This window comes from Struthio camelus, chromosome Z (assembly GCF_040807025.1).
Source record: "Struthio camelus isolate bStrCam1 chromosome Z, bStrCam1.hap1, whole genome shotgun sequence".
Classification (NCBI taxonomy): Eukaryota; Metazoa; Chordata; class Aves; order Struthioniformes; family Struthionidae; genus Struthio; species Struthio camelus.
The window spans coordinates 35,160,352-35,174,104 of NC_090982.1; the positions used below are offsets into that span (position 1 = coordinate 35,160,352).

Sequence of the window (13,753 nt, forward strand, 5' to 3'; positions counted from 1 at the left end):
TTCACATGTGCACTGCAAAAAAAAATTGTGTATCTACAGTTCCTAAGAATTCTTCACCTGATCTGCACAGGGATCTAAAACATAGAACTATGCACAAAACTATCAGTTTACAGTAAGATTATTTCACAGACCGATGCTTCTGATGATGTTCTGAAGGTTTGTTTTTTTTTTTTTTTAATTAACATAATAAGGCTGTGAAATCGGGAAAATTTCTCTTAAGATTAACAGGATAAAGTTTTAACAACAAGAAGTAAACATGCTCAATAAATCTTTAATTTTGTAACTTCACATTTTCATTTGCTTCCATGCCTGACACTCTTTAAAGTCAAGGTCGCTGAATATACAAACATTCCCCAAATATACAAACATCTCCCAAATTGAACTATATGCGAGGAGAATAAAGGCAGGCTATGCAGTTCAGGTAATACATACCCCCTCTCACTGCAAGGATAGATTGCTGACATGTATACTGACTCGATATTTAGAGTTCACCTCTCTTGCTCACAGGCAGTTCAATTAAAAATAAAATACAACTTATCCACATTTCATAACCATGCTTAAAAACCAAGCACCAGAAAGTTTAAGCTTAATTTTAAGCCAGCTAAATTTGATTGCAGAATTCCACAGAAGACTGCAGCAATCCTGAAATTTAAATAAATCCTTAAACATCCTTCCTGTATTTTCAGTAACCACAATTAAATAAAAATTAGAAGGTTAAGCTTGTCAGTCTACAACAGTACTTGTTTCTATCAAACAAAATGGAGAAAGTCAGTCTACTATAAAGCAGTAAAGTTGAAACTGAGCATACAGTAACAAGACATTTCCCTTTCTTCAACTCTTGTGGCAAGCAGAGGCCTAACTTCTCAGCTGACAGCATCAAAATTTAAGAGGTTTACACATATTAAACAGAATTTGTATTAGCAATATTATATTAATGTCCCCTAGATGCTACGCGCAGAAGAACTTAAAAATTTACTACACTTCCATGAATGAATCCCCTTATCTGTGGCTGAACAGCTGATCTATCTGAGTAACTTTTGAATATTCCACTATTGCAGTTTCATTGAAGGGAGTCATAAGTCGCATTGAAAAGTGGTCCTTGCTTATGGCATTGCTGGGTGTTTTATTACTGTCCAAATACAGTCTAGGATTGCATTGTCACTGTAATGGATATGGGTGGATAATTACTATGATGTAACCTCATTCTCCTCTTAAAGCTACCTAGTTCTGAAAACGGTTATTTAGAAGGGAACAGAGATAAATGTTTGGCTTTTACTATTTTTGCTGCTTTGAGGATCAGGTATTCAATATTCTTTGAATAGATGCATAATGATATTTCCTAACAGAAGAAAATTATAAGTGTGACCTACACCGCAGCTCTCCCACTTCAAAGTGGAAAAAGGTGATATTCAGTAAAATTCTACTTTTAAGTCTTCTAGCTAGAGAAATGCTTAAAGGTGAGTTAGGAAAAAGGGAAACAAACTTAAGTCTGAGTTGATAAAGAAGAAAGAAAATCCACACCTTAAACAGAACCACTAGGATTTGTTTCCTTTCATTCACTTGACCCATTAAATAACTGAAATTTGCAAACTTCCCTGTCAAACTGTTTGAATATGAAGGTCTACAAAAACATTAAATCTGATAGTTTTAGAATGCTGCCCACAGAAAACATCATATGCAAAAAATACAATACTATCTTAGGACAACTGTTAGTTCTGTGTAGTCAAGTTTAACTTTTTTTTTTTTTTAAATGAGACAAAAGATAGCTTTCCCTCATCAAGGTATAAGGTATCAAAAACTGCATGAACAAATCAGTCTTTATAGTAAGAATTTCAACAATAGCTATATAAATAGCCTACCTATGTCGATAAGCAGAGAACCATTTCCTGTAGTCACACTAACAACTAGTATTACAGTAAGGGAAACAAAGGAGGAAGCCTTGACAGCACATTGGATTTAATCAAGGTTCAGCCCTGTAACCGCGCATTCTCAATTCAGTGCTTGTAGACTCAGAGCTCTGGACAAATAGGGGTAAAACATGAGCTCAAGTACCAACAAAAAACATTTAACAAGGCTACTGCAGCTCCAAAGACACTCATGAAAACAAGGTAACCAGAACATCCGAGCTTGTTATTAAAACCCTTCTTGGTAAAAAAGCTGCTAGAAGAATTATGTAGCAACTCTTAGCTGTTAACTTAGAACACTGGGAGAAGAAAAAAAAACAAAACATCAAGATACATGTGACTTGCATTTGGGCCCTGCAAATCCAAGGTACTTAGCACTAAGGTTTTAAGTTGGTTTGTACACATTCACTTACTTCCTAGTCTTTCCTTGCTGAATTCCCTGGCTTTCACTTTCACTCATTTAAGATTTTTTTTTTTAAGTTAACGTATTATTTAAAAGCTGGAGTTCTTTCCCCCTGTTACACTGGACTGAAGCATAAGAATTAGCAGGGAATTATGAAGTTTAATGTTTTAGGTGCCTGCAACTACAAACAAGGAAAAGTGTAATTATAGACATTCGGAGTAGCTTAGGAGTATATACATAATTAAATATGAGAGCAGTTCCACTGAAATTAGTATATGAGTAATACGAATTATGCAAATACTTAACCATTCTGCTGTACAGCTAAAAAATATTTACTTATAAGAATCCAAAAACCAAGGCAGTGTGAAACTACACTTTATTTTATACTTTTAGCACAGAAAAATCATGATTTTATAGGGAGGTCCGCACGTCAGGTTTTAGCACAGGAATTTTTTTTACCACAAGCATTAAAGAACCTTAAAGCAGAAGTCGACTCTTCTGTAACTTACAGGAGCACTCAAGTCAATGCACTGTGATACATCTGTACTACTTCAGTGAGAACACATAAATTTTCTTAAAGTAAAGGAAATATTGAAAGTTTCTACGATAAATGTACAAAGACAACAAGCCAGCTTTTCCTCCCCCCAGAAAAACTTTGTGTGATTTGATGCTTTAACAAACTTCAGAAGCTGAAGTTAAACTAAAGGAAGCATGTCAAAACTCTTGAAAATCTGGATTTGAGGTTGAAGGTATTTTCAGATTTGATTATAGCTTCCTTCCTGTACAAAATTAACATAGATAGAGGCATTTGCCCCCTTATAAGAGTTCCAGTTTGCTTGAGCAAATTATATAGAGTTCTTCACTATGGATAAAAAAAAGGAGCAACATGTTCAAGCTCTGGTGATAGTTTATACCTGTAAGGTGCACAGACTGGGGATGGACAATAAATGGTTGTTTGCACAGTAACAGTGTCAACCAGTTACTTACATATTGAAGTATTTTCTTCCTAACTGAGCAGGTGAATGAGAAGCAAAGAGATAAGATCTCTGAAAAGTTCAATTATTTGAAAAAGTAACGAAGCTGTAGCTGAAGAGCTCAAGGAGATCAGGCTAAAAGGAGAAAAGGTCCACAAGAGATCAGATTCTCCCAGTTCGGGTAATCATGGATTTGATATTTTGCAAGCCAAATAGGAAAGAATAAAGCAGACCAAAAAAAACACATGTGGAATGGATAAGACGATAGACTGAACGGAGTTTCAAAGAAATGTTGCATAGAATTGATTATACTTTGGCTGGAATAAGAGAGACAAAAGCCAAAAGCACCAGAAGTTAAGGAAGGGCCATGAACAGCGTTATTACTGCCATTAAAACCATTAAAAACATCTGCACTTCACCTGTGTACCGAATCACTGTATGTGAATATTCAGCCTAGGACTATGAGGTTCAAAAATAAAATTGCTGTAATTTCCTAAGTTACTAAATAATGACCTTCCTATTTGCCAAAGATTCATATTTTGCACTGATTCAGGATTACAGCTGTGTTCTGAGTAGACTTAAATAAGTTAACCAGTTCTGTTAGAAGAGCTGAAGCCAAAACTTCTACTTAGCATGAGCTAAAAAGTTCATAATCAAATGTTGATTATCAGCTATTTTAATATTTCAATACAGTTGACAATTGGAAACTAAATAGTTCAGGAATTAGACACCAAAACTTTAATCAACGAAAAATAACAGATTTTTTACCCTAACAAGTTCTGCACTGCTAACTTCACACATTTTACACTTACTTCATCACTGGGATCTTGCATTGTTTTTTTTCCAGGACTCTGATCAGGTGGCAATTCATTGAGCTCCACATGAAAGAGAAAAAAAATAAAGCCATACAGCGCTGGTCCCAGGCCATTGCACAGTCCTCTTATTCCAGTTATTATTCCTTGGACAACACCTAAAAAAAAAACAAGAACAGAGGTTTTTTTGATTAATCAAGAACATAATAGAAGTTAACAGTCCACAATTTTTTCTAACGGCTATTTCAAAATATCACATACTGTAATTATTCCTATGTACTAAGATGTTAAAATACTCTGAAGAAAATTTTGCTGGATTAAAATAATCCTCTGCATGACGATAATTCTGTCGCTATACCATGCATGCTACTGTCAGCCATTTGAGTTTTGAAATTTCTGATTTAGTTGCAAAGTTAAGTATTCCAAGTATGGCCAAGCCTAATCCTCTCCCCATAACAATTCTTCCACCCTCACCCAATGCCTACAATGAACAAGATAGAGCTTAAATATAGTACTTACCCTGTCTATTCTCAAGTGAAAGCTAGACTATTATGTATTAAACAATGTTACTGGCAAAATATGCCCAAACTGTAAGTTGGTCTCTCTTCTCCAGTCTAAGCCAGGATTTAAGGCGCCTGTATCAAACAACTTATTTGGGATGGAAAAGCAGTAAATTCATGATACTAGCTTATCAGTTTCAGATTAAAATATTAAAAAAGCTTGATTAATCAAAGTTCTGTAAGTATATTTTTGCTTCAAGCTCATTAAGTGATTGTGATGTCAACGTAAAAAGTACAGCAATTTGATGATCTTAGTCTAAGATGCTACAGGACACTCTTTTTATGATATCAGTAGTCCAAGTAGCCCTTTCCTCCTTGTGCCAGTAACTTGTAAGAAAGATGGATAATTTTTTTTTTGGCTTGTTTGCTATCCAAAATTTTTTCATTGCAGGTTCACCTGTATGCTTAAAACTTTGTCTGCCACTAGGTGGCAAAACTTCACACTAGAAACCACTACATACTTAACTATCAACAACAGTTTTCTTCAGTGTAAAAAGTGTACAACTTCTGTAAATTTGCTCTTTAGTTAAACTATTCATTTCATGACATGAGTAGCCAATGGGTCTTTTCGATGTCTCTATCAGAAACAAGAAATTGAGGGGGAAGGAGATTAAAAAATCATGCAAAACATTGTCTTTTGCACCTTTTGCGCCTTACTCAATAGTAATCTACCTACTAGAACTGTATTTCCTTTCTTTCTTCCATATTAAACTCAATTACCTAACTTCTCACTGTACCTTAAAGCAAGATTGATATTTGACTTATATGTACAGGACTTTAAAATAGAACATTGTAAATTCAGCTACTAGATGTCAACATGTTAAGACTTAGTACTATGAGGACTCCTTCCCACACTCCATATCAAAATAAGACAGTATTTTTAATGTTTATTCTCCTTCAAAGACAATTACATGCCATTTCTTCTTCATGGCGTTTTCCTATTTGCTCAGATCAACTATTTACTTACGTTCCCTTTTCCATTCCTTGAAATCTTGAAGTATTATAGCACACAGGGCCATCTTTCCCCACACAGAACAGAGCATCTTCTTGTGAATATGTGGCTTATTTTAATCTAGTAAACTATTTTTTTAGTTTGCATTAAAAGATGCTACTGGTATATTAATACTGGTTATCTACTTACAAAATATTGCTTCTAGTAAAAAGAGGAAGGAAAGAGCATGAAAGTTACCTCATTTTCTCATCATTTATGGTCACAGTATTTTCAAGAGGAAACCAGAAGAGGAGCAACTTGTCCGATAAAAGCTATGCATTTTGCAATGCAAATCTGACAGATGTGCGCACCTCCTTTCTACATATATTGGTAGACTTCCACAGCTAGTACCACAGAAACTCCTTACTCATCAGCCTATTTGAGAGGTATGACTAGGTAAGTATTCTGCTTTCTAGACAGAAGAGTCATCCAGGAAAGCTTTCTTTGATGCTGAAACATGAGCTCACGTAATACTCACCTTGTTGATCTGATTCTGCATTCCGTGAAACCAGAGCACTGATTGCTGGGAATGTAATGCTTGACATTGCAGCTACAGCTCCTGCTGCCCACATCATCCTGTTTTAAATACGTAATTTGAATTAGAAAATAGAATGCCCATAATTCCCCTTACCTTTCCTTCCCCCACCTCAAAAAGGCCACAAGGTTACCCTCGTTTAGAGGTTAACCCTCTTTCAAAAGTACTCTTAATAAAATAACTAAAGGCCAGCAACTATCTGGTCAGGGCCTTCCTCTGGCTCCTTTTTCCAACTTACTCTTGTAAAAAGCTTGTTGAAACAAAACCTTTTGATTCTACACTAGCTATTAAAGTACGGGAAAAGGGAGCGTGAATGAAATGCTGCACTGGCTTGCCCTCTGCAAAGACTGTAACCAGAAGAACAGTTTCAGAGCATCTCCTGGTGAAGCAGCTCTAGTTTGTAAAACACCCTAGGAAGCACTCTGATGAAGAATACACATTCATCACTGAGTCATAGGACAATTTTTTTTGTGTGTGTTAAAGGGGAAAACCTGTTTCAGCTTCCTGTTTTAGTTCACTCTGCTTCCGAAAAAGAAGCTTGCATAATTTCCAAGATCAAAAATAGTTATAGTAGGAGAATGACAAGGCAGAAATAAAAACGAAAGTCCTGCAACTGATTGATAGAATGAATCTAATGGAATTACTGGAGAGAACATGCTACTTATTAGTTTGTGAATTTAAAACGTTTGAAAATGCTTTAGTAAGATATAAAATAGGTCAGTACTAAAATGATGCAAAGATTCCTTTTTCAAAAGAGCTGCTACTCTACAACTTACGCTACACACCTGGAAAGCTCCATCATTCTTAGATTTGTGAAATCCAGACCAAACATCTGCAGCATAACGCAGATCAGAATATTTTATGCACAGAAGATAAATCTCATGATGACAAAAATAAAATGGTAGGATTTCTTGGAAAAAAATCAGTTACATAACACGTACACGTAAGTGAAAACGCACTTACCAAGACTGAGATCCAAAACCATACCAAGCCAACTGAAGGATCTGAAAACCAAGGCCAAGAAGAACCGTGTTTTTGTTCCCTATTGACCTCATCAAGACACTCAGAAACACAGTCTGCAAGAGAAATCAATTCATCCAAAAGTTATTTTAAACTAATTTATCCTTCCACACAAAATAATTCATAAGACCTAACTGCTGAGGAAAGTCACGCTACTCATGCTATCACTTTTCGTGTATTAAAACTAAAACGCAGACAATCAGTCACAGCAACATTTGATGTACAGATATTGTTAACTATTAAAGGGTTTCTGCTTCTGCTTAAGGACTTTAGAAGTGTTACGTATTGCCTTCTGCGTACATTACAGTAGAAACAGATGCTAAGGATAAACAGGATTCTGCTTCCATCCCTACAATTTATTTTCTCACAGAATAGAAAGTTCCACAATAAAAGCTGGTCTTAAGACAGTACAGACTGAATTTAGGAGTACATACAAATTCTAGAGGAAAAAAGTTATGTCAAGCTTTTTTTCAGGGGGGTGGGGGGGCAGGGGGAGGTGAATTACTACCCATATTTACAATTAAAACCAAAGAACAAACCCTGCTGCTTCCATTCCTTTACAACATGCAAAATTAGGCCAAGACCTTTCCCTATGCAACTTTCATTATCTATTCTACTTACTCTTTATACCAGTCATTTGACCCTTTTAGTTGCATGTGGAAATAAATCCTGAATGAAGACCAGTTTTTCATTTGTTAGGAGTGAAGTTACTACTGAAGGGGAAGGAAGTCCCAGTTCAGGTAGAACAGCAATAGCCCCACGGCAACAGGCAGACAGTTCCCAATAAGGCAAAGTCCAGACAGCCTCAGAGTTAACAGCACACACTTTTTTCTTTAATGTAAGAACCTTATTAAAAGCCAGGGAAATGGCATAAGAATGACTGCAGAGAAAGCACGCTTCCTCTCACATTCATCTTACCGATCTTAGTTTTCTTGTGTGTTCTCATGCTTAGTTTGTCTCGGGTAAAAGAAAAGCTGCATAAAATAATTCTATCTACATGTGAATCAATCGCCTCTAAGTAGATCCATACACCAACTTGCAAATCAGTATTTATTAAGCAAGATTTATTTCAATAATTTGCACTCAGAGTTCAAAAAAATCAACAGAGAGTTTCTGCATTTTAATATTAAAAATCATGAAGCAGTATGTCAACCTTTGCACAGATTTATAGCAAAAGTATTGAGATTGGTCTGAGTAAAGTACAACTGGAAAATGTAAGCACACATAAAAGCATCAGAAGAAACAGCACAAGGATTAAAAGAACAGCTTGTACTGATAATTAAGGATACAACTGACACCAACAAAACTGGTCAACACTGAGGAACATGTTTACATCAAAACAGTAAGACCTCCATTCTGCTTATAGGAGGATGGTAACAAGGTTACAACACCCTGCACGTATCATTCCTCTTCCTTTTATCACAACAGGAAGACAAACTGTAGCCAGCAAGATACCTAAACACCCAACAGACAAAGATTCGAGGATGAAGCAAAATACCAGGCTATAACGACTGTCTGACTCCTAAAAGGAGGAGAAGACCTATTCAAAAATCAGCTCACTGTTGCCAATAAAGAGGAACAAAAACAATATACCAACATCTCAGAAGTCCCTCAATCTCCATGCTGAGCCTAAGCAGCCTTGGCTAGACCACTGGGACTCAGGCGTTTATACGAGTTTGATAGCATAAGCTATGAAATCTATGAGCATTGGTGCAAGTAAACAAAATTCACCTTCCCCTTCCGGAAGGCTTTTTGCACTGAATATTGTTAAACTAATCTCCTACACCATAGTAATCATTTGAAGTCACAGCTTTCAGTACATTTACTGATCCAGGTTTGGTGAATTTTGGTTGCATTTGCTAATGCCTAAGGACCAGTACTCCTGAGGAAAATCTACCTAAAGGGAGAAGGATTTACTCAGAGAATCTGTATGAATATAATCTTTAGTGAATGCAAGATCTATAGGTGTTTCAGAGCATGTAAAAAAGTTTACAGACAAGTTTAATACTCAGAAGTGTCTCAGCATCCAATTTTGTACTGCTTAATAAAAAGATAAAAAAAAAATAGAGCTTACCTGAGCTATTATAGACAGAATTCCTACCACAGCTATAAACGCTGCAATACTAACAGATCCAAAACCTATAACCTGAACAGAAACAGGAAATGCATCAAACAAACGCTAAACAGTCTAGGAAAAGCACTAGCAAAAAGACTTCTCCTTAAAAGAAAATATTGATTTCTGCTTATAATCTAAATTATTTTCAAACATATGAATACTTCCATTAACTTTATTGCTTGCCAAGGAATCCATAGAAGAAAAAAATTGCCCACCCCCCCCCCCCCAGAAGAAAAACAAGACAGACACAGATCAAGCCACTAATGGAAATTAAAGTTCTCTACCCCTCCCACAGACACAACAGTAGCTCTTCAACAGGCAAGATCCCATTTTGAGATGTATAAACTACTACACTGAATGGGAACAAAGGTCTGCTTCGCTCATTAACACATGCTTAAGCTATGGCAGGCTTTATGCTTCCCTAGTCACATTTCCAGCTTCATTCAGTTCTTGACGCAGGGAAGGATCTTGTATTTTATTTTTCAAAGCTATATTTTGCCACATTGCAGTTTTCCAAGAGTAGTCCTTCAACAAGAAACAGGTCTCGGGGAACCTCTACTTAAACAATACTATCAAGATAAGAAACGACCAACACTTACCTGTCGCAAATATAGAAAAAAGCTAGAATATTGGCCAGCCTCAGGCAGATAGGAGAGAAACACTGTAATACAGATCGGGAGAACTGTAGAATCTTTTCTAACCTTCTTTAGAGACTGAAAGACAAAGAAGTAAAACAAATATTAAAATATGAATACAAAGTCTAATGAAAGCATGAAGAAAGCAGAAGTTGGATTCAATTTCTTTTTATCCGCTTTTACCCACATATACTAGCCAAATACTGAGAAAATAAAGTTGTACAAGGAAATAGGTAAGTTAAACATTAAGTTAAAACAGCCATTTGCTCCACAGTTCCTGATATCTGAACCTTCTGGTAAGTTTTTCATTAATTTTTGAAGCCACAGTCGGGTGTCAAATTTCACGTATTTGCTGTAAGCAGCATTATATAATATGTACGGAAATACACAGCATCTGACTCATCTCCCTAATAGTCCGTTCTGAATGATGCTAGCAAACATTATAACCTCATTAACACTCTGTACATTCCTGTGGCCAAGTCATAAAGGTATCTTTCCAGTTTGTTTAAAAAATAAATCGTAGAAAACAAATTTAACAGTAATCTTTCAAGTGCGTCTCAACATTCACAACAATTCCCAGCAGGACGATCTGACTAAGGAACAATGCATTCTCCTCTCTTCACATACCAGTGTGTAATACATAAACACAAATAAAGTTTCTGCTTTCTCTCTATGAAAGCAGAAAGCATAACATTTATACAGAAAGTCTTCTAGCATCAGTTGTTGGGGCTGCAGCAGCAGCATTAGAATTCAGCATTTCTCTTACCGTAACAGAGAGAGTAGGTTAGAAGAGTAAAGCGTTTCCCTTTGGATTTCACAACAGAACTTGTTTCCAATATAAAGAACATTTAATCCAAACTACTTTATTATTATTTAGCTGGGTCTTTTTGTGCAAGAGCAGAGATTATGGCATATTGACTCGTCAAGTTATCAATTAAACATTTATGAAAAACAAATATTTAAATATTTATGGAAGTGCATCTTACCGCAAAAGGGTCTGCTTGTTCCCATGATATAGAAGCTCCCCATGAAGCAGGCCTCATTTTTTCAGGTAGAGATTCTGGTACAACTAACAGGATAAAACAGATGTCCACAACAGCCACCACTGTGGCCACTAGCACAACAAGATTATCTCCATAGCTGGCAGACAGGTACGCTCCAATGGCAGGACTAGTTACCAAACTCGCTGCAAAGGTGGCAGATACCTACGCACAAGAATAGTTCGCAAATCGGTTACTCTGTCATTGCATGGCAATGGACTGACTTGCTAATAAGAAGTCCAGCATTCAAATTCAAACTACTTTCAGTCTAAAGTCATATGCCTGGAAATTTTCCATGCCTGGAAATATGGGTCCAAATAAAAAATTTCTCCACCCTCCTACACACAAGATAGATAGAATTGCGGCCAAAGATTGAAAACTGAATTTGGCTGAATCAAAGGAAAACAGCTCTTACAAAAACTGCTTAGTCCAAATGAAAGTTTTCCAATTATGAAGCTGACAAAATTTGATTGAAAAAAGTTGTCAGCATATTTAAATGCTTGTCTAAATGAACTTGAGTCTCAGAACTCTGGGGTGAATAGAGTAATAGATAATGTGTTCGTCAGTATTTTGAATTATAAATACATATGGCTACCACCGTACTGGACAGCACAGCAAATTAGGAGATCATTAACTACGACAAGAAGTTCAATAACCACTGTACTGCTTCGTATTACAGTGTAAGGACACACAGCTACTAATAAATCACTTACACTGACACACACAGTCTGAAAAGTGAGGTGTTGTTTAGTTTCACTATAGAAATCAGAAAGAGTTGGAAAAAGCTAGATTTTAAACAATTACCACTTTTCTTCATACCAAAATAAAAATCCTCTGCATGACTATTCTGTAGAATAAGTAATAACTCAAGCTAGAAGGTTAGTTTTATACCTACCTAGAAAAACCTTAAGAAAAAGGTGGTATAACAGATGAACTGATTAGAACAGGGGAACAATTCTCAGGGGAACAATTGCATGTTAGGATCTTTGGCTTTATAGATTTTTAGGGAAAAAAAGGGAAGGGGTGCAAAAAACCCTAGAAAATTCCACACTGCGTCATTGTTTAAAGGCAGGTGAACGGATCCTCCAGTTATTCTTACGGCCCTTTACAGGCAGGAGAAATAAAATGGAAGTTCCAGAACTTTAAAATTTTGTGCTCTGCTACAAACCACACATAAGCTTGGTGCAAGAGAACTAAGTCCTTTATTAACTGTTAAATCAACATTTGAGAATCATTCATTCCTAAGGTTTTCCATTATTTTCAGATTAGCCCTTAACAGCTCAGAGGATAACAGAATACTGTACAGTCCATCAAGAATCAAGTTCATGAAAAATTACATAATAAAAAAATGCACAGAAGATGAAGGGATAAATAAAGTTGAAAGGTTAAAGGCATCTACCAATCAGCCTCTGCTTGCACAAAACCGAAACCAACATAGATACCCACAAAAGCAAGCTAGGCAGAAATATTTTTGGAAAAGTTGGTTTGTACAAACTAAACTTTTCTTCTCCCCTTGCAAAGTAAGAAAGGTAATGAATAAGTTAATAGAAAAAGACTGCATTAAAAAAAAAAAAAAAAAGACTTTCCCCCTTCCTCCCTATCTGTAACTACAGAAAAGCCATTGTATATAGTTCTACTCTATAATAAAAAGTCATATATAACCAAAAGTGCAAATCAAGGTGGAGGAGATAGATGGCCAAACCAGCATTAAATAACTTGCGCTGCCATCAAAACTACTGCTTATTTTGACTGCAAAGTCTAGAACATGTTTTGCTAAACATGCCCTAGATGCAGGCAGAGTAGTCAAACTCTGATTATACTTTCCCATGAGCCCAGAGCAGTCTATGCAGCAACAGAAAATCTGAACTAGACCTCCCAAATTTCTAACACAATGCCTTGATCCATGGCTCATTCCTTTCTCTAACAGCTTTGTTACATGTATTGGGAAACAATCTGTATATTAAAACATAAGTTCAATACAATGGGTCGCTATTTGACCTTTTCTCAAATTTAAGTATAGTATATCTTACCCGTCCATAGGCTGTAATTCTTTCGTGTTCTTGTGTTACATCAGCTACATAGGCAAATATTACAGAAAAGGTAACAGAAAAGATTCCAGACACTGAAATCATAGCGAAGTACCACCTAATGATTTAAAAGCAACAATTAGAAAATTTAAGCTGAGAAAGACCTCTAGTTCTCCTGCTAACCAAGTAAGTTTGTGTTTAGCCTATGAAAACAGCTTATTTAGAACTAGCTAAAGCTCTACAGAAGATGAATAAAAAAGTCCAGCATTGTGTAGTCTCGCCTACATCCTGGAAATCACTTTGATTTTTGATACTCTAGTGTTTACTTTACATTAATGTGAAAGGAGAAGCGGCCTCTTAAGGACCTAACTATGGATTTTCACACTGTCAAAGCTGAAGCAAGTTGACGTTGAGAGAAGAATCGTCTTAGGACTCAGTTCAGAAACTACTCTAGGGCCATTTATCAATCTTTTAAAGAATAAACTATCATATTAATGCTTCAGAAGCTGAACTCTGAATGCACTCAGCGTACACAGAATTCTTGTGTTGTCTTCTTAAGTTTCACATCCAAAGGAAATGAAAGTGAAACCAAGTCAATTCCCGTCAGTTAAGTTTTCAAAGTTTCATAATCAAAATGTTAAACGTGGTCAAATAAATTGAAGATTCATTCATCTTCTAAGAATACGTTTATTACAGCATCTTATGAGGCCTCCGAGAAAGTCACAGTTGTGCTTAT

The 13,753-nt window shown here is 36.1% G+C and overlaps 1 protein-coding gene across 1 annotated transcript in view; it reads right to left on the reverse strand.

Annotated features, from left to right (window-relative positions):
* Window positions 1–13,753, reverse strand: part of LOC104148644 (hippocampus abundant transcript-like protein 1) — a 33,380-nt gene that overhangs the window by 1,785 nt on the left and 17,842 nt on the right. Inside the window, exons 5-11 of the mRNA XM_068927379.1 lie at window positions 13,021–13,135; window positions 10,937–11,155; window positions 9,915–10,028; window positions 9,274–9,345; window positions 7,143–7,255; window positions 6,123–6,220; window positions 4,094–4,251 (exon numbers count right to left, since the gene is read on the reverse strand). Of these exons, the coding sequence (XP_068783480.1) occupies window positions 4,094–4,251; window positions 6,123–6,220; window positions 7,143–7,255; window positions 9,274–9,345; window positions 9,915–10,028; window positions 10,937–11,155; window positions 13,021–13,135 (889 nt within the window). The remainder of the gene's footprint in view (window positions 1–4,093; window positions 4,252–6,122; window positions 6,221–7,142; window positions 7,256–9,273; window positions 9,346–9,914; window positions 10,029–10,936; window positions 11,156–13,020; window positions 13,136–13,753) is intronic.